This window comes from Alexandromys fortis, unplaced genomic scaffold, assembly GCF_014885135.2.
Source record: "Alexandromys fortis isolate MF-2015 unplaced genomic scaffold, M_Fortis_MF-2015_v1.1 scaffold_94, whole genome shotgun sequence".
In the NCBI taxonomy this organism is placed as follows: Eukaryota; Metazoa; Chordata; class Mammalia; order Rodentia; family Cricetidae; genus Alexandromys; species Alexandromys fortis.
The window spans coordinates 495,796-522,385 of record NW_026067979.1 but is presented as its reverse complement, the minus strand read 5'-3'; the positions used below and the strand labels follow the sequence as shown (position 1 = coordinate 522,385).

At 39.0% G+C, this 26,590-nt stretch overlaps 1 protein-coding gene across 3 annotated transcripts in view; it reads left to right on the top strand.

The window, feature by feature from the left end:
- Positions 1–26,590, top strand: part of Cep192 (centrosomal protein 192) — a 78,840-nt gene that overhangs the window by 28,007 nt on the left and 24,243 nt on the right. For all 3 annotated transcript variants that reach the window (XM_050157847.1, XM_050157846.1, XM_050157845.1), the window contains 16 exons: positions 1,157–1,287; positions 3,488–4,295; positions 4,381–4,501; positions 7,515–7,683; positions 9,893–10,799; positions 12,080–12,228; positions 14,081–14,311; positions 16,231–16,356; positions 16,524–16,667; positions 16,788–16,848; positions 17,408–17,547; positions 18,788–18,880; positions 19,514–19,632; positions 20,647–20,823; positions 21,719–21,809; positions 22,899–23,075. In XM_050157847.1, the coding sequence (XP_050013804.1) occupies positions 1,157–1,287; positions 3,488–4,295; positions 4,381–4,501; positions 7,515–7,683; positions 9,893–10,799; positions 12,080–12,228; positions 14,081–14,311; positions 16,231–16,356; positions 16,524–16,667; positions 16,788–16,848; positions 17,408–17,547; positions 18,788–18,880; positions 19,514–19,632; positions 20,647–20,823; positions 21,719–21,809; positions 22,899–23,075 (3,644 nt within the window). The remainder of the gene's footprint in view (positions 1–1,156; positions 1,288–3,487; positions 4,296–4,380; positions 4,502–7,514; positions 7,684–9,892; positions 10,800–12,079; positions 12,229–14,080; positions 14,312–16,230; positions 16,357–16,523; positions 16,668–16,787; positions 16,849–17,407; positions 17,548–18,787; positions 18,881–19,513; positions 19,633–20,646; positions 20,824–21,718; positions 21,810–22,898; positions 23,076–26,590) is intronic.

Sequence of the window (26,590 nt, the reverse complement as noted above, 5' to 3'; positions counted from 1 at the left end):
CAGATGGGTATGAGGCACCATGTGGTTGCTGGGAATTGAACTCAGTACCTTGGAAGAGCAGGCAATGCTCTTAACCGCTGAGCCATCTCTACAGCCCGGGAAAGGTTTTTTTTGTTTTGTTTTGTTTTGTTTTGAGATAGAGTTTCTTCGTGTAGCCCTGGCTGACCCAGACTCACTCTGTAGACCAGGCTGGCCTTGAACTTGCAGGTCCTGAAGATTTATGTCACCACTTCTGGCTAATAGAAGGCTAACTTTAAGTTAACTTCCGTGGTTAGCTAAATTGAGCCATTCCTGTTTGCTAACCCAATGTCTTTTGCTGCGAATATGATATTGTATAATATGTGCTCCATTCTTTTTTAAAATTTTCTTATTTTATGTTTATGTTGTTTTGTCTTACGTATGTCTGCATCATGTGCATGCGTAGTGCCTGTGGAGGCAGAAAATGGCATCAGATCCTCTAGAACTAGAGTTACAGACGGTTGTAAGCTGCCAAGTATATGCTGAGGATTGGATTCGGGTCTTCTGGAAGGGTAGCCATCTCTACAGCCCCAGGATGTGCTCCATTCTTAAATAGCCTGTATTCAAACACAGGACTTAGGATAAAGGGTCTATGTGTGTAGTTAGTTCTTTTTGTTAAATTTTATTATTATTATTATTTATTTTTATATTTATTTATTTATTTATTTATTTATTTATTTATTTATTTATTTTTGAGAAAGGGTTTCTCTGTAGCTTTGGAGCCTGTCTTGGAACTAGGTCTTGTAGACCAGGCTGGCCTTGAATTCACAGAGATCTGCCTGCCTCTGTCTCCCAAGTGCTGGGATTAAAGGCTTGCGCCACCACCCGCCTGGCAGTTAGTTCAGTTTTTATCATTCTGAAGAAGTATATAATTTTGAAACCAGTTTTTGAAACCAAAGTATATTAAATTAGTTTATATGAATATTTGTAGGGGAGACTAAAATCCAGAGACTTCCTTCCATTCCCGGCCTTTGTCTAGATGTCTGTCATTGAAACAATCTTTCTGAAGACAATTTATGTTTGCAGTACAAAGATATTTTTCTTGACAATTAATCATTTTGACTGGTACTTCTTTATCTCAGATTATTTATGAGAAGTAATACAGGCCTTTAAGTTGAATATTGTTTATTTCCTATAGGAAATTTAAATGAACAGTCCCAGGCGCAGCTCAGCAAAGGCTCAATTACCCTGCAGGCTGAAGAACTACAGAGTACTTCACAGGGGGATGAGAATGATGTGACACTGACTGCCAACGAGAGCAGGACAGAGGTAGCTCTAACTCTTCTGAAGGACTCGCAGTGCCTTGATAGGGTTTCAGACCACTTGAGAAAAACCTGTGTCCTTATTTTCCTGGCTTCAGTCTTACTACAGTGTCCTTCAAATGAGAACATTTTAAAAATCAGTTTATAATGTCCATATAGAAGAATATATAAAACAGTATTACTAGCCGTTTGAGTAGCTCTGTAGTGGTACTTCTTTGTTTTAATTTGTATTCCTCTGATTGATTGCTAATGAAGTTAATACTTTTAGACTTTAACTGATTTTACATAGTTTTTTATGTGACGTTCCATTCATTGGATTTCCTTATAGGCTCCTTTGGCCAGCATGAAAGTTTCACCTGTCTTCTTCCGGTCTGTGATCGCCCCCCGCCCCACCTTTTCCTCCAAGTGCTAGTTAGTCCTGCATGACCTGTGTCGTCCAGACTGTCGGTTTTCCTGTCTCAGCCTCCTGAGTGCTGTGATTACATATAGGAGCTGTCATGCTTGGTTTAGCCTTTTCATTCCTAACAGTGTCTACTTTTTTAAAAATTAGTTCATGTTTTCTCTGTTTCACTAATGTGCTGTCTTTGTGATAAATCAGATATGCAAGATAATGTTTGCTTGATTTTCTTGACTGTGTTATGTTACTTGTAAATATTGTTGCTTGATAGTAAGTCTTGGCATCTAAAAAGATTTCCATACTTTTTAAATATACCAAACAACTAACCCACCAACAACCTTGTACTTTTAGTGATATTACATATAATCTATAAAACAGAAAAAGTCAAATCTCTAGAATACTGAATCTTAAAATACTTAATCTATAAACATGCTATATCTCTTCATATTTATTATAATTTCCTCTACATTTTATGACTGGGCAGATTTTCCTTGTAGTTTGTTTTTATTTTTTAATTTTTTTGGTTTTTCGAGACAGGGTTAGCTTAGACTGGCCTTGAGCTCCTGGTTTTTTCCCCTAACTTCTTGGGATGAATGTGTAGTTCACTGATTCTTTTTACTGAATTTCTTGTCTTGTTTTCCTAATATGAACATTTATCTAGTATGAATTTTTCCAGAGAGCATAGTTTTTGCTGTAGCCAGTGTTTTGTCTTTTGTTTCATGTGTTGCTATATTATATTTTCATTATTTTTTGTTTTGTTTTGTTTTTTGTTTTTTCGAGACAGGGTTTCTCTGTGGCTTTGGAGCCTGTCCTGGAACTAGCTCTTGTAGACCAGGCTGGTCTCGAACTCACAGAGATCCGCCTGCCTCTGCCTCCCGAGTGCTGGGATTAAAGGTGTGCGCCACCACTGCTCGACCTTTATACATTTCTTCAGTGCAATTACTAGTCCATGACCATTTGAATCTTTTCACTTTCTTTGTTACTTGTTTCCTCTGATCTTTATTCTTTTTCTTTAGGTATTCCTTTGGATTGTATGTGACTGTGTTTTATTTTTCTATTAATTTCCTACACGTTTTTCTATATTATTGATTATCCAATAAATTATACCCTGTCTCCTTGATTTACTGTTTAATAAAATCTTCTTCTCTTCCTTTCTTTCTGTTTTTTTCCTTCTTTCTTTCATTTCTTCCATCTTTCCTTCCTTCGTTACTTTATCTCTCTTCTACCCCCCTCCTTCCCTCTCTCCTTCCCTCCCTCCCTTTCTCCCTCTTTCTCTCTCCCTGTGTGCTTACTTGTTTGTTTGAGACAGTGCCTGTTGTAGCACAAACTGGCCTTGAACTCATGTGTAACTGAGAATAACTATACTCTTAATCTTCCTGCATATACCTGGGCACATGGGGTTCTTTTAAATATACTGTTGGGTTCCAATTGCTTTCGGCAGGAGGTTACCATTATGTATCCTGTTGTCACCAGAGGTGAATGTTTTAATATATGTTTATAGTTTTTACTGTTGGACCCATCTCAGTTTTATACCTGTGATTCCAATTATGTCTTACTGTGCCCAATTTATAAATTTAGGTATGCATAGATATGTATGTTGCCTAGGAATAAGCATCGTGTGTGTATATGTATGTGTGCGTATATCTAATATCGATAGATAGATAGTCGTTTGGTGTGCCCTCTGTGCTTTCAGACATCCATTAGGAACATAATCCTTGGATAGGAGACTACACTAAATAAAGACTAAACAGATTTCTACTTGTTCTTGTAAGTAGAGTGAGTTTGTTTAATAAAAGTTTTTTATTTTTAGGACATTTTCTGCAGTAATAACAAACTTGAAGAACATAAAAGCATTCTATCTGGCAGTGGAGATTCTGTACTTAGAATAAGCACCATTGCTTCAGCCATTGCCGATGTGTCTGTGAGTACTGATCCTGCCCAGCTGGTTGCCATGATGAAGGCACTGAAAAATAAAAGAAGAGACAAGACTTTTCAGGATGACGATACACAAGAGGACTGTTCCACGTCTCATTTCTTAATTAATGATGTAGAAAAAAGTAACAGATTCAATGCATTTGATATGGAGAAATACCTTACAAAAACAGAAGTTAGTAGCTGTGAAGGTACATGGGAGCCCTTTTCGAGAGCAGGCACGTCTGACATTTGGGATTTATGTTTGCTCAAACAGCAAACTGTTCAAGACATCAGTATGGCGAATGTTTGTGCTGCTAATGTGAGGCAACCCAAAGCAGATTCAGCAGCTGTTTTCTATGGTGAAAATACGGAGAGTGAGACTCAAGAGTCACTTAGAACGCTAGCCTCTCCAGATTCAGGTCTTTCGAACATGAGCGAGAATAGAAGCACAGTCATAGGGACGAAGGCATGCTCCATTGATGAATTACCAGATGTGCAGACCGTTGAGAAAGCTGCCTCAGTTTCCATTCCAACATCATCAATGAGGAATCCCAGAGTACCGTCCCTTCGCCTTTTAGAAAAGCACGAGGAAATACAAGATAGTAGAGAACACCGAAGGAAGAAGGAGTGTGTCAGTGAGACAAGCTGCAGTGACAAGCACGTCACTTTTGAAGAAGATCGTGTAGTCTTACCTAAAAGTGTTGGTAGGTATCAGTGATCGATCACATTTAAATCGTGTGGTTTTTGATATTGTTTCTGTTCTTACTGGAGAATATACCTTTCTGATAGATTTGACAATTTCCTCTCCTGAGAGTGGTGGATCTGGCTTTGAAGACCAAGGGCGATTCAGACTGTCTACTTCACCACTCAGTCATTCTTCGCCTAGTGAAATTTCTGGCAACTTATCAGGGTAAGTGCTTACTTAACTTTATTTCTGTTTATTTCTATTATTGAGAATTTCATGTAATGTGTTTTGATTAGGTATATCCCACCTTGATTTTTAAGTTTAAAAAACTTGTGCTATATATAGGAAGATTAAATTGTAAAAAAATCATAAAAGAAAAAAATCATTTTTAGGTTTATCTCTTTTGTGTTTTGAGACAGGATTTCTCTATAGCACTGGCTATCCTGGCACTCTCTTTGTAGACCAGGCTGGCTTTGAACTCCGAGATCTGCCTGCCACTGCCTCACAAGTGCTGAGGATTAAGGTGTGTGCCACCATTGCCTGGCTAGGTTCATCTCTTAAAGGTGGTCCCTAAAATATCTTTTCAATTTCTTTACTTTTAATTTTTTGAAATAACGTCTCTGTGCCTTGCCTTGATTTCAACAGAGATCTTCCTGCCTCTGTCTTCCCAGTGCTAATTCTTCAGTTGTTTCCCACACAATATTTTATATTGAGAAAGGGCCCATTCTCCTATTCAAGCCACTAAGCTTTGGCCAACAAGCAAGGCCTTTAGGTTCCTCCTCTCTTAGTCCCCAAGCTGGCATTATAGATACATACTGCTACAGCTGATGGATTTTTTTTGTTTGCTTTTGTTGTTGCTTTTCTTTACATGGGTTCTGGGCATTCAAACTTAGTCCCCAGGACTACCTGGAAGCACTTTAATCACTGAACCATCTCCCAGATCCTATCCTCTGCTTTTCTGTATTCATGCCGGGTGATGGTGTCGCACGCCTTTAATCCCAGCACTGGACAGGCTCCAAAGCCACAGAGAAACCCTGTCTTGAAAAACAAACAAACAAAAAAAAAACCATGAAAAGTAATACTATTTCAGAATGCGTATGAACCTGTTTCAGTTTCCTTTCTGTTAAAACACCATGACCAAAAGCAACTTAGGGGAGAAAAAAGTTTATTTCAGCTTGTACTTCCAGGTCACAGACCATCACTGAGGGACATCAGGACGGGAACTCGAGGCAGGAACCTTGTGATTGCTGCTTGGATGTCTTGCTCGCTGACTGACAGTCGTGCTTAGCTAGCCTTTGTATACAGTCCAAGCCTAGGGATGGTGTCACCCAAGACAGTCATTCAGTCCCCACAAACATGCCAACATTCCCGCCTGGTGGTTCTAGAGTGTCAAGTTGACAGTTTAATGCTAACCAGGACAGGGACTTTCATGATTTATTCAGTCTTTCTAGTATTGCTTAGTGTATCTTTGTATTTTACTGTCTTCCAAGATTATTTTACTTCATGTGTATGAGTAACATATAGATGTAAGTTTTACCATGTGTGTTCCTGGTGCTTGAGTCTAGAAGACATTGGATCCCCTGTGGAATTATAGGTAATTGTGAGTTGCCATGTGGGTGTGGGGAATTGAATCAAGGTCCGTAAGAACAGCCAGTGTTCTTAACCTCTGGGCCATCTCTCCAGCCCCATGTTTTGTTATTTTAATAACATCAAAATGAATAGTTCTTTTTTTAAATTTTTAATTCTAAAAATGTTGTCTTTTCTGGCTTCATAAGAGATCATTAAGTGTTTCTCTGTTGAAAGACTTGAACAGATTTGAGTAGCTACTGAAATGACTGAAAATGTTATGGTTTAGAAAAGAATGGATTTCAGAGCTAATCTACTAACTTTCCCCAAGCTGCCCTTTTTTTTTTTTTTTTTTTTTTTAAGCTGTGTGAATTCAGGCATCATTTCTGAAAAAATATCTTTCCTCCTTCATTCTCTTCTACCCTTAGGAGGGAACGCTCATGATAGATTTATGGAATAAATTCTTAACCTTGTGTCTGTGATTGTACTCACATTCATGAAGATGTATAAGCTTCATTGCCTGTTTACAGGTCAGAGGACAACCTGTAGGAGTTGGTTTTCTCTTTCCACTTCTTGGGAATCAAACTCAAGCCATCAGGTCTGGCAGCAAGTACCTTTGCTTGCTGAACCATCTCAACAGCCCTCCCTAGGCTGTGGTTGTTCAGCTTGCTTCCCTTCCCAGATCTGGACTGGAGTCTCTGATATGGCTGCTGAAAAACAAAATGAGATAGAAGTAACACCAGTGTGTGTTTGTGGTAAATAGATGTGGGTTCCATAGCAAAGGCTCTGTCTTTTTTGCTTGTCTGTCTGCCTGCCTGCCTGCCTGCCTGCCTGCCTGCCTGCCTGCCTGCCTACCTATCCATCCACCCGCCCACGTGTCCATCCATCCATCCATCTATCCATCCATCCATCTAACTACCTATCTATCTTTGTGTTGGCACTGGGTATTGATAGCCAGGTTTTTGAGCATGATCCGACATTGCGCCACATTCTTAGCCTTCATTGAATTTTGTTTTGGTTAATATACTGTGAATTTCTTCCTAAGCCAGAGCATTGTATTCAGCAGCATGGTTTGGGGTTTTCTTAGATGTTAGCAGTGCTAACAAACATTCTACCATTGAACTATATCCTCAGCCCTAACAGCATGGTTTTTAGTAGTTAAAGAGTTATGTTGTAAGCTTATGCTGTGCCTTAGTTCCTCTTGTATGGCATTTGAGCTTCCTACTTTATTATCAATAAACATAGCTTTTATGAAGTGTTATATATTTATCAATAATTTTTTTCTTTCTGGATGAATTTCTCAGATATAGACTATCTGAGTCAATGGGTTTTTTCCTAGGTGTGTGTAATTACTCAGGCAAAAGTTGCTCACTTTACGTTTTGATTAGCATTTTTTAAAAATGGTTTTATTAACTGCTGTATATCAGGTATTCAATAAATTTTTATTGAATGAATAACTAATTGTTATGTTCTGTATATGCTATTTATTAATGAAAATGAGACAACTTTTTCTTTAATGGTAGCTTACCAGGTAGGTCATCAACAGGAATATAATTGATTATTTTAATTAAAAATGGAGAATTTGTGATTGAGTTACTTCAAGCTTATAGCTAGATAGTAGTGGTCATTTGCTAATACATATTCTAACATCATGCTTCTGTTTCTCTTTCAGGTATGCTCTGGAATCTCTTAATTTAGCTCCTCACCAGAAGCCCCACTCAGAGTGTGAGTTGTCTGAGTTGGCATGTTCCCGTGCTGATATGAGCAGGCTGACTTATGTATCTGAACAGGAAAACACCTATCCTATCACAGCTGGTGCTGAAAGCTTAGAGGACCACAAGGTGGGTGTCACTTGGGTTGTTTCTTTAGTAAGCCTTCAAGATCAAAAGTGTTAGTGACGTTTGACTCAAACTGGAATTCTGACCTGTTCAACTTCCATGTTGCTGTTCTGTATCTTTAGAGTGAATTAATGTATGTATATATTTATACTTAAGTCTTGGCATTGACTCTTGCCCACTTCAGAAAGAAGCATCTTTGACCAAGGAAGAGAACAGCATTGATTGGCAGGTATAAACATAAATATTTAGGATATACTTTGACAACACATGCTTTTAGCAAAACAATAGTAGTAGGTTTCCCTAGGTCCCATGAACTCCCTGGCCATGGGTTTTTGACCAGGTTTACAGTGTCTCAGGTATGAATTCCTTCCCATGGAGTAGCCCACAAATCCAGTCAGAAAGCAGTTGGTTACCCCAGTAATAGTCATGCCACTATTGCCCCAGTGAGCCATCTCTTTTGACAGATCAGTATTGTAGCATGCATGGTCCATCACTGTGTAAGTCCATTGATAACTTTTCTCTTCCTGTGGTCAGCATAGCATCTTTCAGTGTTGTGAAGGTTTGCCAGCAGGGAGGAAGTTTTTGGGTCAGTTCTAGCTTTATTTTCCTATGCTCTGCAACCAAAGTGTGTTGTGTCTTTAGTAATAGGTTTTTACCATCTAGTTACAGTGAGCACCAAAGAGCAGTGGCAGTAACTTGTGTTGTTTTGTGGGTTTCTAGGATCTCCCTGACCATTAACTTATAGAGAGGTATTCTGTACCTGGCACTGGAATTTCCAAGCCCATATCTTCTAGGTGAAGCATTATTTGCCTGTACAGTGTATCTCCATTCAAACTTTTTTTTAAAAAACTTACATTTTTATCTATTTATTTTATTATTATTATTTTTTGGGGGGGGTTGAGATAGAGTTTCTCTGTGTAACAGCACTTTCTGTCCTGGAACTAGCTCTTGTAGACTAGGCTGTTCTTGAACTCATAGAGTCCAGCCTGCCAATGCCTCCTAAATGCTGGGATTAAAGGCATGCACCACACAACACTGCCCAGCCTAAAATTTACATTTTTAATTTTCTTACCAAGTAGTGGAGTTCCATAAGACTTTTTGTTATATATCGTTAATTTAAATTAACTTTCCCCATCCCCTGAGTCTCTGTTTTCCTAGCACAGTGTTTATCTGCTGAGTGATGGGGCCTGGAAGCCTCTCTGCCACTCTCTTGGATTACTAGTCCTCTTCAATCCTATTTTCTTCACCCTTGTGAAGGCTATAGCACGAAGTCAGTGCTTATTCAACACTCAGGACATATTTTTGTATTTTTGTTACTATTAAACTAGTTTCTGTTTAGTATATCTTTGTTTCTTTTCTCTTTCGTTTTTCTTTCTTCCTTCCTCTTCTCTCCTCTCCTCTCCTCTCCTCTCCTCTCCTCTCCTCTTCTCTCCTCTCCTCTCCTCTCCTCTCCTCTCCTCTCCTCTCCTCTCCTCTCCTCTTCTTTTCTTTTTTGTTGAGACAGAGTTTCTCTGTACTCAACTCCCTCTGTAGGCCAGGCTGCCTTGAATGCACAGAGATCCACCTACCTCTACCTCCCAAGTGCTGGGATTAAAGGCGTGCTCTATCAGCACATACTTTATATCTTTTTTTTTAAGGCTTTGGTTCAAGATAAACTTCCAGTACAACCAAAATGATAAATGAGATAGCTTGTCTGCTACTTTCACTTTACTAATTTATATTAGTTTTTATAACGTTTACAAAAAATCCTTTAATTTGAAAAATGTTAGCTGACTTTGGTTCTTTTTAAGATTTATTTATTATGTAGACAGGGTTTTGTCTGTATGTGTACCTGATGGCCAGAAGAGGCCCCCCAGACCTCATTACAATGGTTATTAGTCACCACATGGTTGCTGGGCCCATATGGTTACAGGGCCCATGGAAGAGCAGCTAGTGCTCTTAACTGCTGAGACATCTCTTCAGCCTGTCTTTGGTTCTTTATGTAAATGTTTTAAATAAAGTTGGTGTTTACCTTTTATTTCTTTCCTATTGTAAGACTTTTTATAAAACAATGGGTGCAATTTTCATGTGTAAGCTTGCATTTTATATGTGCTGTAGTTTTCAGGATATCGTGTAGATTTCATGTTACTTGAGATTTATACCAACATTGTTTGAATCTGTTACATTTTGTTTTATCTATGGATTACTAAGAAACAAAATTTATCGCACTTAGAGTGATCTTACCAGTGAGCTGAGCACCACAATTGTTCGAGCCAGTCCGACTCCATCAGAGGAAGAAACTACGAAGAAGCTAAGAGACGAAGTTCTAAGTCAGACTACTGAAAAAGTATCATTGCCGAGTATTATCCAGGTTGAACCTGCTGTAGGAAAAGTGGCAGAAACTCCTTCTCTGAGTAGCGGATTTGAAGATGGAGAACCTAACTTTACATCGAGTCAAGATATTTCTTCCAGAAGTGGGGAACACTTGGAAGCTAGTGGGGTAGATTCAACATCTGGCCCCAGTGAACAGAACCTGTTTGGCCAGGCTTTCCTGAACAAGCCAGGTCTGGGCCATCTGTCTGGGCCAGCCATACCAAGCCTCCTTGTGTTGAACCAGAAGACTGTGGACCAAAGTCAAAGGATAACATCTACCGGTGTGTTGACTGCCAGCAGTGACTCAAGCAGCCAAATCCCTAATCTCTGTACCTCTGTGAATCATCCCAGTCTTGCTCCCCACATTTCAGTTCATACTTCTGCTGCTAAGGTGCAGAACCAGCCTCCTCTGTGCCCAGCCCTCTGGACTGGACATTCTCTATACACGGCTCCTGTGGCCCCGCAGTATTTGGGGCCAGTCCCTTCATCTGGGAATGCCGCCTTGCCTCAGTGCCATGCAGGTGTGCAGGTCTGTGGGATTTCAGGGTGTTCTCCTTGTCCTCTTGTTGCACCAGAACATGTGGCTTCTGGGATGTGTTTAGGACCAAATCTTGCCTCTGGAGTGATGGGTCCATCTTCTCTTTATAACCTGTGTTCTACTGCTGTACACCAGAACCTGCTGAGTACAGCAAAGCCATTTCCTGTGCAGCCTGTTGCTGCAAACTGTGAAACCAAACCATGGGACTTGGGGATGATGTCTGGATTTGGTAAGATGACTTTTCTTGTCATAGTTTTTTGTTGTTGTTCTGTATAGGCTGAATTTTCTCAAATGGGTCCACAAAGCTAATTTTACTCAAAGAAATGTTGGTTGAAATTAACTTCTTTATTCTTTTTTAATTTTTAAGATTTTTTTGGCATATGTGTGTGTGTGTTTGTGAGTGTATGCACATATACACATGCATGTGCCCATGGAGGCAGAAGTGTTGGATTTTTTTGGAGCTGGAGTTGCAGGTGATCATGGGCTAGCTTATATGGGTGCTGAGATTTGAACATAGGTCCTCATTATTGAGTAACATGTTCTCTTAACTGCTGAGCCATCTCCCTAGCTCCACTCTTTTATTTTATTTTTCCCTTTTTTTAAAAGAAAACAGGATCCCTGTTGGCCTCACTCATATTTACTGTGTGGGGGAAGTTCTTACAAAGTTCTTCCTCTCTTATAGTGAGAGCATCAGAATGTTTCTATGAAGTGGCACTGAACTTGGCTCAGAACAGCAGAACCCTGTATGCTGACAGCTTTCTGTGTCTTTGCCTTGATGTTTCTTTCCCTCTGCACTTGAGCTTTGCTGTTTCTTAAAGTAGGAAATGTCCTCCTTAGGATCATTTCCCAGAATGAGTTACCTTCCACTGGTGCTTCACGGGTGTGATGTAATGACAGTGAGGAGCCAGGATCGTCCATGTGAGGATAGGGAAAGGGTGTAAGATGGGGCTGTGAAGGCGCTGTGTAGCCAGGCACACCTGTAGTGGAGCCTCCGGAGCTTCTCTCTCTCTCTCTTTATTTATTTTATTTTATTTTTTATTTTTTGGTTTTTTCGAGACAGGGTTTCTCTGTAGCTTTGGAGCCTGTCCTGGAACTAGCTCTTGTAGATCAGGCTGGTCTCGAACTCACAGAGATCTGTCTGCCTCTGCCTCCGAGTGCTGGGATTAAAGGCGTGCACCACCACCGCCCGGCTCTGGAGCTTCTCTGTACAGTCAGTAGCTCATAACTTGGGAGAGGAGACAGGTATAATAGCAGCCACAAAGATTTGACTCGCTGTGAGTTCTGATTTGATTAACTTTACCTGTGTTGTCACATTGCTCATCTTCTCAGTGCAGTATAGAAGAGATAGAAACTCTTGGCAGCTTCCGCTGAGACTTTTTATGTCCTCTTACTAGAGCATTTATTCTATAGACCATAATTGGGCAATCCTGTGTAATGGTTTCCTTTTAGCCAATAGTGCTTTTAATCAGATGTTTACTGTAACTTGCATCTTGACTTGATCTTCTGCAGGGAATGCCAGAGTACCTGAGGAACTGAGGTTTCCTCATGCCTGCTGTGTAGGTATTGCTTCACAGACCCTCCTTAGTGTCCTCAACCCAACTGACCGTTGGCTCCAAGTCAGCATCAGAGTTCTCAGTATCTGTGTGAATGGCGAGAAGGTGAGTTTTCCGTGTCTGTCTCATTGGTGTCACAGGTGTCCTTTAACCAAGTACTTGACTTCTTTTTTTTTTTAATTTTATTATTTATTATGTATACAATATTCTGTCTGTGTGTATGTCTGCAGGCCAGAAGAGGGCACCAGATCTCAGTACAGATGGTTGTGAGCCACCATGTGGTTGCTGGGAATTGAACTCAGGTCCTTTGGAAGAGCAGGCAATGCTCTTAACCACTGAGCCATCCCTCCAGCCCAGTACTTGACTTCTTTTACTCCCCTTTTAAACAATATTTCCATTTTTTGATAATTAATATATTCATACTATGTGTTTTGGTCCCCTTTCCCCTAACTACTCCTAGATCCATCCCCTTTTTCTAACTGATTAAATTCTTCTTTGAAAGTTCTATTTTGTTTTGTTTTGTTTTTGGGTTTTTCGAGACTGGGTTTCACTGTAGTTTTAGAGCCTGGCCTGGAACTAGCTCTTTGTTGTTTTTTTTTTTTGTTTGTTTGTTTGTTTTATTTATTTAGTTTTTTTGATATTTATTGAGCTCTACATTTTTCTCTGCTCCCCTCCCTGCCTCTTCCCTCCCCCCTCAGGCCTCCCCCAAGGTCCCCATGCTCCCAATTTACTTACTACTACCCGGCAAAACAATAGTTTTAATGTCTAGCAAGGATCTCACACAATCAGCTACAACTGCTATTAGAGACTGTAAATTTTTCCTCACTCTGATGGCCATGTGTAAGTTGTGAGTAGGGAGGGCAGGGAGTAGAGTCAGTTAATTCCTACTATGAGATGTCCAGATTTTGTACTGGTACTCCCCAGCCCAGCCAAGGATGGTTTTGTTCCCTTTCTCCTCTCTATATCCTTATTTACCTGGTAAAATAATATTGTCTCTGTCTTAGCTTCTGTTCCTGTTGCGTTGATAAAATACTTGACAAGAACGGTAGAGAAAGGTTTACTTTGGCTCACAATCCAAGGGTATAGGCCATCATGGCAGCAAAGTCAAGACAGTGGGGCTTGAAGCAGCTGGCTATATCATATTCATAATCAGAACCAAAGAGCCCTGGATACATGCTACTCTCAACTCCCCCTCTCCACATAATTCAGGATCCCAGCTAGGGAATGGGTGGGTCTTCCCACTTCAGATGAAGTAGTCAAGGTGATCTCCCACAGGCACGTCCAGAGACCCATCTCCATGGTGACTGTAGGTTTTGTAGTCGACAGTTAACATCAACCATCCCTTCTCTGCTGTCTCTTATTTTCCTCGCTTTCCCATCTGTTACCAGATCATTAAAGAAGACAGAAATATAAAATAACTGGGGGAAGGCGTTGTAGGTTGATGGTAAGATTTGGCACAGCATGTAGAAATAGAAATCATCCTAGACGGGTTTCTCAGGCTGAGAAGCACCTCTGTGTCCTCTTTAGAAGAGTGCCTGTTTAGTGAATATGTTTGCTCACTTGAAAATCTTCTAGGAGTGGACACAGTCCATATGTAGAGAGAATTAATTATCTTTTGCTTATATGTGTGGGTGGTGTATGCATGCCATACCACAGGTGTGGGGGTCAAAGGTCAACTTGTGGGCATTGGTTTTCTCCTTTACCAGGTGAGTTCTAGGGTTCAAACTCAGGCTGTCAATTTGCCATCAAGTACCTTTTACCTACAAGTCACCCCACTAGCTGTCAAAACTTTTTGTTTCTGGATTGATTATATATTTCAAATAATGAGTTACAAGAGTCTTTTAACACTAACGAAGGTCTAGGTTTTCTAGTTTGACTGGGAAAAGGAATCTTAAACTGGATGATCAGTTTGGAACGTAGAGCCATTTCTAACACACTATCTTGCTTTTATTTATAGGTGGATCTTTCAACACAAACATGTTTAGTTTTCAAGAATAAAGTTGTTATAAGACCTCATGCCACAGAAGAGATAAAAATTCTTTTTATACCCACAAATTCTGGAATTTTCAGATGTACGTTCAGTGTTGCTTCTTGGCCGTTTTCAGCAGATGCTGACACAGTAGTGCAAGCAGAAGCTCTGGGAAGCAGAGTCACACTCACTGCTGTTGCTGAAACCCCTGTTATTGAGGTAACGGTTTGTAAATGAGTCTTTGTCATTTGGTAACGGAGGAATTTGTGGGTAGATGGGCCACACTGTTTCTTAGTTGTTACTTAAGATCTTTTTCTTTTAATTTTATTTGCTTTTATGTGTATGAGTGTTTGTCTGCATGTCCATATGTACACCACATGTGTGCCTGTGTAGGTCAGAAGAGAGTGTTTGGATGGGGTAGTCAGTGTAAACGAAGCCATTAGAGTTTGCCTCCTCAGACAGCTGGAACTAATAACTGGGCCATCGTTTCATCCGTTTTGTTTAAAGTCTGTTCTGACCAGTGTTGATCTTTCTATGTCATCTCTCTTTTGTTAATGGAGTCCAATTTCTTTTAACATCCTTTTGTTACTATGTCTCATTAAAATTCAGCCAAAAATTTTCCTTCCTTTCCTTGTGTCTTCATTACCTTGAGAGCATACTGTAGAGATGCAAAGAAGACATGAAAGACTCTGTTGTCTCAGCTGCAGCTCCATGCCAGTGCTGGTGCTGCCTAGACTCAAGATCTGGTGTTCTTACAAACAATCTTTTGAAATGTACCCATCCCTACAAGGGTCCCCTGTTGTTTTTTGAACACCAGGGCAGTTTTTCATATGTTTTGTTTGTTTTTAAGAACAAAAGAACCTGAATTTCAGGACTTTATGTATGGTGCTTATATTCCATTTCAGCTTTGGGAAGTGTCAAACTTCATCTATCTTGGGGGTTAATTTAGACCCTGACCTTCATTGGCCATTGTAGAATTCAGCTCCCACTTGCTAATAAGACCTTGATTTCCTTGTACTTTCATAAACTATAGAAGAGAAGTTTGTGTTTTAAGTATTGTCAGATTTCACATGTATGGCTGTGAGGGTGAGTCTGTTAAGTTGCTCTCATGTTTAAAGATATACCAGTCTGACACATAGTACACACTTATTTTTAATCTTTTTTTTTTTTAATAAGGTCAACCTATTTATTTATTTATTTATTTATTTATTTATTTATTATGTATACAATATTCTGTCTGTGTGTATGTCTGCAGGCCAGAAGAGGGCACCAGACCCCATTCCAGATGGTTGTGAGCCACCATGTGGTTACTGGGAATTGAACTCAGGACCTTTGGAAGAGCAGGCAATGCTCTTAACCACTGAGCCATCTCTCCAGCCCCCTTATTTTTAATCTTTGAAATGTCGACTTGACATAATTTTAAATATTGTTTTTGTATCAGACTGAATCTGAAAATACCAAGTGAAGAAGGATGCTAAAAAGAAGTCCCACACTAGCTCAGAATTAAGTGTAATAAAGGACTATTTATTTAGGGGTAGACTCACAGATCACAATCCTCTGCACAAATGGGGAACAGGAACCGAAATTGCCCCCAGACCAGACCTGAGCTTTACATGGGCATATATAGTATAAGAGGCCACACCCCTATGGGCAGGTAACTTAAAGGTTACTGGTTGTAGGAATTCCTGCAGCAACCAAGATCTCATGAAGTTGTGAAAAGAATTAAGGAATTAAGAGGATTATTTAAAAGATTTATGTTTTATAAAACAATTTGTTTCATCTTACGATCTAATAGTGTTTCCAAAGTAACAGTAGCCACTTTGCCTTATTCTATAGTATATTTAAATACTTTGCCTACTTTAAATGTAGACTTTAACACTAGATTTATAGACAGCAATAAAATTCAATGGAAAATAAAATAGAATGGGAAAACTTAGGTCCACATTTACCTATCATGATGACGCTCTCTTAGACCAGGCTGGCCTTGAACTCACAGAGATCCGCCTGCTACCACCTCCCTGCCTCCTTTATGTTTTTTGTTTTTGTTGGTTTTTTGATCATGCTGACTCTTAACTGTTGCTAAGATGTTCATTAATAATAGATTGCTTTTTATCACTTAGTTTTTTTTTCATACTTAGGTAGAAACAGAAAAGAAAGGTGTTCTGGATTTTGGCGACTTGACCTATGAAGGCTGGAAAGCTCTCCCACTCAAGTTAATAAATAGGACACATGCTACTGTGCCCATCCGACTGATTATTAATGCTGTAAGTACTAACCAAGAATAAGAGACTGCCTACTGAATATATTGATTTGATATTATAGGCAATACTAATTAATTTTTCCTTGTATAAGTAAATTATATTGCTAAAGAGCCTATTAACAGATGTACTGTTATGATTTTGGTGTACCTGACTTTTCTGTTTCTAAACAGAACGCTTTAGCCTGGCGCTGCTTCACATTTTCCAAAGAGCCCATCCATGCTTCTCTGAAGGCTACTCCTTACTCTGATGGGATTGCTCAGCTGGTGGCCCCATCTGTAGTTAGTCACGTGATGCCTGCCAGTTATGATGGACAGGTAAGTTGGGTCAGTTTAAAAAAACTGGTTTAGAAGTAAAGAACAAGTTTCCAAACTACTTTTATCTCATTGGGATTTTAGTCTTAATATACATTAAAATTTTTGTCTTTTATTTAATAGGATCCAGAATTTCTGATAGTTTGGGTTATTTTTCATAGCCCAAAGAAACTCCTCACTTCAGGTATCTTTTTTCTCTTCTTTTCATTTTTTGGACTTATCCTATTCTATAATTAAACTTCAGATTTACAGTTTATTTTTTTGTTAATTAATGACAATGTTTTGGGTTAGTGCCAAGAATTTTATGTTATTTGGAAAATGGGGACGATGGTAGGATACTTGGGGTTAAGCCTACATAAGTGTAGGTGGTGTAAGCAAGTGCCGCAGAAAACCCATTTCCTTTCTACTTATTTCTCTAGTCAGACCTGGGTTTGGATTGTGTTAAAAGTCTTAACTGGGTTTTCTTTTCTTTTTAATTAATTAATTTTTTTTTGTGTGTGTGTACATGGGCATGTGTATGAATGGCATAGAAAATTGTGTGAAGTTGGTTTTCTCCCTCTACCTTTAAGTGGGTTCTAAGGATCACACTCAGCATCAGACTTGCACGGCAAACACTTCTGCCCCCTGAGCCATCTCCCTGGCCCCTGAATTTTCTTTGGACCCCTAAGGACATGCTTTTGGATGACTGGTAAAATCTGGGACTAAGTATCTGTTTACTGAAGTAAAAGAGTAAACTTTTACAGAAATTCTAGGCTCAGCAGAAGAATTCCTGGCCAGAGTGGATATAGAAGTTGACAGCCCAAACCCTATACCAGTTCTCAGAAGTGTGGATCTCCGAGCAAGAGCAGGAATAGCTAGGATTCATGCCCCCAAGGACTTACAGGTATCCCCATCTTCTCTCTATTGTTATTATTTTTTTCTACAGGGCTTAGTTTGCTCTTTGAAATTCTATAAACTGTTTGTGTCTACTCTGGGAATAACTTTTCTTCCTGATTGTAAGATGTTAGCTCAATGCATGCTGTGATTAGTGTTCTTTGCCATAACACAATAAAATGGCATTTTAAACTAATTTAAGATTTATTGTCATGTTTTAATTGTGTGTGTACATGTGTGTGTTACATGAGTTGGAGTTACAGGTGGTTGTGAGACGTTTGTAGGAACCATACTCGGGTTCTTTGCCAGGAGCTTCATGTTCGTTCGTTCTTTCTTTCTTTCTTTCTTTCTTTCTTTCTTTCTTTCTTTCTTTCTTTCTTTTTCTTGTTTTTGTTTTTTGTTTTGTTTTTTTGAGACAGGGTTTCTCTGTAGCTTTGGAGCCTGTCCTGGAACTAGCTCTTTTAGCCTAGGCTGGTCTCGAACTCACAGAGATCCACCTGCCTCTGTCTTCCGATTTTTGGTGTGTGCTGCTATCGCCCGGCAAGCATCATGTACTTTTAACTGTCATCTCCCCAGCTCTTTGAACTTCTTGTGCTGATACAGAGCAACTATGAAGGATGTTACTGTAGGCAGAATCTCCCTCTGCTGGGCATGGTCTTGCGCTTTTCTCAGGTTACAGCTGAGAGGATTAACTTGGGTCGCTGTACCTGAGGTCTTACTGTTATTGTATCCTTTAGACCCCTGTTCAGTTCTGCATTCACCATGAGGTGATCAATCATGATTTTTTTTAAAGAAATATGTATTCTAATTATTATTGTTTTTATTGAACCATAAATTTTTCTCTGCTCCCCTCCTTTCCTCCTCTCTCCCCTTTTACCCTCTCCCGTGACCCCCATGCTCCCAGTTTACTCAGAAGATCTTGTCTTTTTCTTTCTCCTTCCTATATGTAGACACATATATCCCTCTCTTGGGGTCCTCTTTGTTGTTGTCTAGGTTCTCTGAGGTGGTGTGTCTGTTTTTTGTTTTATGTCTAAAAGGCACTTATGAGTGAATACATATTATATTTGTCTTTCTGGGTCTGGGTTACCTCACTCAGTATGTTTTTTTCTAGATCTATCTATTTGCCTGAAAATTTCAAGATGTCATTTTTTACCGCTGTATAGTGCTCCTCTAATGTTATTCTATTGTGTTTAGTTTGATAGTTTTTAATTGTAACTACTTTTTGAATGCATCTTTGCCCTACCCCATAGACTATGCATTTGTTGGCCAATGTAAATTCCTCAACAAAGCAGCCTTTGCCTTTGAAAAATGCTGGGAATATTGAAGTTTATCTAGATATCAAGGTAAGAATTTTTGTAAGAGTGATTTAGTATTTCTGCCCCTTAGTTTCTGAAGGCTCCTGTGCTGGCAGCCTTGTTAGGATATTATGAGGACCGAGCTAGGAATACCAAGAGGGCTGTGAAAACTGAGAGTCACACTAGCCTCAGGTGTGTACTTGATTCATAGTGAAGCCTAATGCTTTGAATATAAGAATTCTTGCGTAGTTCCTTAGAAGTTTGTGTGGCATCTGTGGGTATGTAGAACTGGAAAAGAGTAGTCTGCATATATAGGTTTTATTTCTGAGACCCTTCAGTGAGGGGAGCATGAGATGGGGTAGGAAAAAGATTTGAAATCGAGGAGAAAGGAGGAAGGAAATATCCTTTTGAAAAGGAGTAAGACTGGCGGTGGTAGTGCACACACCACACCTTTAATTCTGGCTTTTGGGAGGCAGAGGCAGGCAGATCTCTATGAGTTCGAGGCCAGTCTGGTCTACAGAGAGAATTTCAGAACAGCCAGGGCTACTGCATACACAGAGAAACCCTATCTCAAAAAACAAAAAAAGCAAACCAATAAAAATCTAAAAAATAGCACAGAAAGGCATAGAATACAAGGAAGCATGCTTACATGCGTTAAGTTTTGGTTTTGTCATTTTTTAGGTCGCAGAACAAGGAAGTCAGTTCTCAGTGGATCCAGAGAGTCTATTTCTTAAACCTGGTGAAGAACATGAAGTGGTAGTTTCATTTACACCAAAAGATCCCAAAGCCTATGAAGAAAGGTAATATGAAAATATTTATAATGACCTCTTGCTTAGTTGTTTTTCACTTATGTACAGGTACCTATTTTATCTTTTCCATTATCCTTTATGTGTATGTGTGTATGTATGTATGTATTTATGTATGTGTATGCATATAGTATCACTGTTGTATGTGTGATGTGTGTGGTATGGGTGTCACATGCCGTGGTGCTTGTGTGGAGATCAGTGGACAGTTTTCAGTAGTTGTTTCTCCCTCCGCCATGGGCTCGGGGATCATATTCAGTCTTCAGACTTGCTCAGCAAGAGCTTTTATCCACTGGACCATCTCGCTGGCCCATATTTTTTGTCAGTAAGGTGCTTCTCTTAGTCCAGCTGGATCAAAGTTAAGAAGTTGCTGTTGTTTTTTTTCTACTATATTCTGACAAAAGGTAAATAAAGCATGAAATATGGTATTCCACTTTAACTTTTTTCTTCCAGAAAGTTTTTACTTCAGTTTTTATTCATTACTTACAATTCTTCCCAGGTCTCTTCCAGGTCCTGGACTTTGACATCTAGATCATAAGTAACTTACAATCAGAATATTGTTGTTTTTTGTGTTTGAACTTTACTGCATAGGGCTAGCTTAGTATATGTTACGAGATACCTACTGCTTATCCCCAGTGTGGAGTATAGAATGCCCACATCTAGTTAATTCATTACTAGAATCTTTTAGAAAAAAAACAGTGACTAGTTTAAGTACGTGTTTAAACCTTAAGTGTTTGCCCTCAACCCTGTACTGACTTCTCTTATGACCTTCAACTCTTCCCAAATTCCTCGTGAAGAAAGCCCTGTGAAATTTCTCTTGTGCTACTGTGTATACATTATTGTGATTATCACTTCTACTGTGTTCTTTCCCCCTGGAACATAAGCTCTTGGGATAGAAATAATGGTGCTTTCATCACAGACTCATTCTCTTGGACAAAGGGAGTGTATAGCATATAGTTGCCAGAAGAACTGAATATGGGACATGTGATTTGCATTTTCTTCTTTGGTTAGGATCCTGAAAATATTTGTGCAGCCATTAGGACCTCAGTATGAAGTAGTGTTAAAAGGTGAAGTTATTTCTTCCGGGAGTAAACCTCTGCCACCTGAACCTCTCTGCTCCGATATTCCACTGATTCTGTCTAATAAGCAGTTTCTGACTTGGGGAGGCATCCCTCTTGGTAGGACACAGTAAGTATTCACAGCAACCACCCAAGAGCACTGAAATTTTGTTGTCTAATTATCTAATGTTACTCTCTCAGGTGTTAAATGTGACTGTATTATTCTCTTTAGATTTGAGGTAAAGCTGTCATATATTTACTTGATCTTCATATGATGAGAGTAAATTTAAAGAATTTTACCATGTCTAATTTTTAAAATGCATATCAAACTGCCTTTTATTTTCTTAGGCTTTTTGGTGAGTTCTTTGTTGAGTAAGCATTTAGGAGTGTAAAGCTCCTTTTATGGAAGAGCAGAGAGATGATAATCAAGGCACTGTTTCTTATTAAGGGAGTTTGCAATCTAGTTGATAAATTCTTAGAACAAACTTCAAATTAAGTGATAACGGTCTTCTTTTTTGTGCACAACAGGGATTTCTTATTTTATGTTAAATGAAAAAAGAAATTAGTTTCAAATATTCAAGGTTTTTCATACTAGCCACCTGCTCCTTATATATCCACTTTACTTATATTTTAATGTCTTTAAAAAGTGAGCTTGCTGAAAAGACTACTTTGTACAAATGAGACTGGTAGTTCTGACCTCTTGTTTCCCAAAGAGTTCCAGCTCCATTAAAGATTTGTTGACACATACATGCACACATACATACATACATACGAATATGGCCATCTGAAAGGATAAATTAGAGAGCAATATTAAACTGAAAACCTTGCCTGTTGAGTCTTAATAAGCCTTACATTTCCAGAAACAAGTTGCATACATAACTGTGGAGTGATGTCTCCAGCCTACCCAGGTGAGCTGTATAGTCAGCCTGTTCTTAGACACTGTGGTCAGGTTCAGTTGACTTTGTTTTGCCACTGTAGCAATATCCATGGAAAAGAAGACATTTAAAATGTGTCATTGTTTTTAGGCTTCAGAAACTAGCTTTAAGAAACAGTTCTACAACTACAGCCCAAAACTTGCGACTGCTTATTAAAGGACAGGACCAGGATTGCTTTCAGGTGCGTACCGCAGTCTTTGTTTTGTCTGATATAAACACTTTTAAAGAATGATTTTGTGTAATATTTTGTTTTATTTATGTAATAGGGTTTCACTGTATAACCTAGGCTGACCTGGAACTCCCACAGGCTTATACCACCACATGTGGCTTCTGCCTGATGTTTTTTTCTTAGTACAGAACAACCCATATGTTGTTTTGTCTGAAATAAGTCTCACTATGTAGCTCTGGCTGACCTTGAACTTAGAGATCCACCTGCCTCTGCCTCCCAAGTGCTGATTATAGGTATATGCCACCACACTTAGCCTAGACCAGGTTGTTTTGTATCTGTTTTTTTTTTTTTTTTTTCCAGTGCTGAGGATGGAACCCAGGGTCTTGTACATACTAGGGAAGCTCTCTGCTGTTGGGCTATCTCCTCATCCAGACTGATTTTTTTGTTTGTAGCTTTTAAAGATTTTTAAAATTTTGTTTTAAATGTATGAATATGTGTGTTTATGCAACATGTACATGCCTGGTGCCCTTAGAGTTCAGAAGAAGGTATAATTCTCTGGGACTGGAGTTACAGATGCTTGTGAGCGCCATGTAGGCACTGGGAACTTAACCTTTGTCCTCTTCAAGAGCAGTTCTCTTTATTGTTGAGCCATCTTTCAGCCTCCAAGACTAACTGTAAGAAGAGTTTGTGTAGCACAATTAATAAAACCCAGAGACAGATACTGGGGTTCAACCTGACAGTCAGAAAAGCAAAACAGCCAGCCACTGGCTCTTACCTCTACCTCAGTCTGAAATGGCGATCCTGACTCCAGGAATCTCAGATTGAGACTGTGTCTGAGAACTGTCTCCTTATGTCTTATATTCCTCTCCAGGGCTGGGATTAAAGGCATGCACCACTACTGCCTGGTTTCTATGGCAAACTAAGTGTGGCTACTGGGATTACAGGTGTGTGTCACCACTGCCTGGTCTGTAAGGCTGACCAGTGGGGCTGTTTTACTCTCTAATCTCCAGCAAGCTTTATTTATTAAAATACAAATGAAATATCAGTACAAGTTTATGTTAATGTATTTGAATTTATATGGTGGTTATTTTTAAATTGTAGATTAAGAATACTTTTGGCTCAGAAGAGAGATTGACCAGTAACTGTGAGATCAGAATTTGCCCAGGAGAGGATTGTGTAATCTCTGTGTTATTTGCACCTACTCGATTATCTTGTATGTTGGCTAAACTAGAGATCAAACAACTTGGAAGTCGTTCACAGCCAGGCATTAAGTTTATGGTAAGAGAACTTTACTGCTTTTTTTCCTTCCACAGAGTTCAGGTTAAGTTATAACCCTTGCTTTAATAATGGTAAATTATGTATTATTTTTTCTAAATTATAGACTTATAAACTAACTATATGGTAATTATCAAGTCATTAAAAGCAACCATTGTGAAATTTATATAACCACCAAGTATCCTAATGCTTTTAAATTTTCATTTCAGCTTGAGAAATTTGAAACATACCTGTAAATCCAGATAGTTATTCAAGTCAAGAAATTATTGTCTTAACACATTTGGTCCATTATAAACAGCAGATACCATAAGCCAGATAATTATTTCATTATTTTATCTGTAGGACTGTTTTGCCTGTATGTCTCTATACAACATGTGTCTGGTGCCCATGGATACCAGAAGAGGGTATTGGGTCCCTTGGAACTAGAGTCACAGACTGTTGTGAGTTGCCATGCGGGTGCTGGGAATTGAACTCAGGACCTCTGGAAGAGCAGCCATTTCTCTTAACTGCTGAGCTATTTCTCCAACTCCACACTAGATAATTTTAAAATATTTATTGCTCTTAATTCTCAAGCTGGGTGTCCTAAATCAATGTGCTACCAAATTAACTGTCTCACGATGAATTACACTGTTTCAAAGATGGCACTTTTTTTTGACACATTCTTTACTTTGATAAGAGTGATGTACTCTCTCACCTTTTTTGTTGTTGTTTTCTTCCTTTCTTTTTCTTCTTCTTTTTTTTTTTTTTTTTATTTTTATGATACAGGGTTTCTCTGTGTGTAGCTTTGACGATCCTGGAACTCACTTTGTAGACCAGACTGGCCTTGAACTCACAGAGATCTGCCTGCCTCTGCCTCCCAAGTGCTGGGATTAAAGCATGCGCCATCATCCTTCCAGCTCCCTTCACCTTTTATAAGCATACTAATTGTAGTTTTGAAATCAGGGCTGTCATGACTTCAGCACTTCTAATGCTGTTACGTTGGGGATTATTTCAGCATATGGATTTTGTGAGACACTAACATCCAGCCTTGGCAAATATCTCTTGATACAGATTTCTAGACTATGTTCCAGATAGTAGATCTACAGAGACAAATTTTTAAAAATTGGTTTAAAACCATTTGCACAGATATGTTCAGATCTATAGATAAAAGGTGTAAATCATGGAGGAGAGAAAATAAGGGCAGCACAGTCAAATGATACCCCAGCTACATAGAAGTGAATTCCCTTCAAACTACACATTTTTCTGGCAGTGAGGCCAGAATTGAAATTTGTGTTCTCTTTGTTAGTGTCAGCTAGGAATACGATCTCTATGAGCTAGGCCAAGATAGCTTGTCTGACGTAGGAGTTAGTATCTGTGGAGCTACTTACTTGGTCCCGTGGTCAACTGAACTGTTTGAATATGTAAGTGGTGATTCTTAGAACTTGTGGCAAAGCTTTAATGTACATGGGTGCATAGCACTCTGATCTGGTTTCCTGTAAATAAAATTGGGTTTGTGGAAAGGCCTAAATGGACTGTGTTTTTCACACTATCCTAAATATATTATGACTAATTTTAGGATTATTAATCAATATTTGAGGTTGTTGGTTATTTAGGGCCAAATCATTTAACAGTCACCAAGTCCTAGTTCTAGTTTGGCACTTCTTAAACAAACCAGTGTCTTCATGCAATTTCTGCCTGCATAGATTCTGTCGAACTGGGCAGAGGAGGTTTATCTGTGGATTCCCTGGCGCAAAATGGCTTGTATTTCACAAAGACTTACACCATTAAAGTAAAGTAGTAGGGGAAACCTCACTTCAGATTTGTGGGAACCTGACAATCAGCCGTCTCAGTCATTTTCACTCACTCTTGGTTGGCACTTCAGTATTTTACCTGTGATGTGCAGCCTCTTGCTGTCCCAGTATTGTCGCTTAGTTCTGAGGGATGAATAGAATGTTCTGTGCTCTGAATAGCATAAAGCATGAGGGACTGAAATAAAAATTATTATAATTTGCATGTTGATCACATGTTAAATATCATTATTAATTGGTAGGTGGAATATCACATTTTGTTTTCAGAATAACCTGAGATAAAACTGCTATTTCCATTTTACATGGGTTAATTGAAACTACATAAGGTAGAACCCACATTGATTTCTATGTAATCCCTGTGGTACTAAATAACAGCTGTTTCGTAGTCTTTGAGAGCAGTGGTTCTCAACCCAAGGCTGTGTAGGGAGAGATTTTTGGCAGAATCTGGAGACATTTTTGATTGCCTTACTTGAGACTAAGACAAGAGTATCATTGACATCGGCCACACACACACACACAAACACACACATCTTACCACAACAAATACCTGGTGGTATTATGCTTAAGAAACCCTTCTTTAGTGCAATGATTAATCTGTGTACCTGTTGATATCAAGCCAGGTTGGTTTTACTTAAAATTTTTGCTTTTGTGTTTTAACATGTGTGTGTTATGTGTACATACATGTGCAAGTATGTGTGTGCATGCACATGGAGCCAGCGGTTGACTTTGGATATTTTCTTTAGTCATTTCACTTTTTTTACTGAGTCAGACTTTCTCTTGCTGTTCAAGAACTTTAGCCAGAAATTCTTGAAAAGTAGTAACTGTCCTGAACATGTATACTGCTTCTCTTGATATTGTTTTCTGAACAGTTCAGTAGTAATTTACGTATCATTTACATTGCATATTATATCCTCTAAAGATGATTTAAAGGGTATGTGGGGATGTACATAGGACATGATAACAACCGTGCCATTTTAAATAAAGGACATGATCATCACAAACTTTGGTGTTTATAGGTATGGGGTGGTTGTCCTGGAACAGATCCCCCGAGGATAGGACAGATGCACGGAAAGAATAGTTGTATTGAGTGTTTTCAAAGCTTCCTTTTCCCTTTATCATTTTCTGTTTATTTTCATGCAGCTAATTTATTCTTAAAACTGTAGAAAATGAAAAATTTGAAGTATTTTTCACTTTTGTAACGATAGGAAGTAATTTTAAACAATAGGATTTGTAGGTTTCTGCTTTGAAGGTCTTTATAACATAGGCATCTGTGAACCCTTGGTTTATTTTCCGAAGGCTTGACTCCTGTAAAAACTATAGCAAACATCTCTCAAACCTGGTTTCCATCTCAAGCTTCCAAATCTCTAGCTTGCTTTTTGCGTACAGTCATCAGTTTAGTCCTGTTTATTGTTGGTTTAGTTCTCTCTGACAGTAGCTCTGCTAAAGGACTGTGAGATGGTAGGCTTTCCCCATCCTAAGTATTCTGTATGAAAAAAATTTATGAATTGCTGAGAAGTTGAAAAATTACCACTTAGATTCTACAATTCATGCTTTGGTATATTTCTTTTTTTTTTTTAATTTTTTATTAAGAAAAAGAAAAAAAGAAGTTTCCGCCTCCTCCCAGCCTCCCATTTCCCTCCCCCTCCCCCCAAAAAAAGAAGTTTCCGCCTCCTCCCAGCCTCCCATTTCCCTCCCCCTCCTCCCACCCTTCTCCCCTCCCCCCACTCCTCT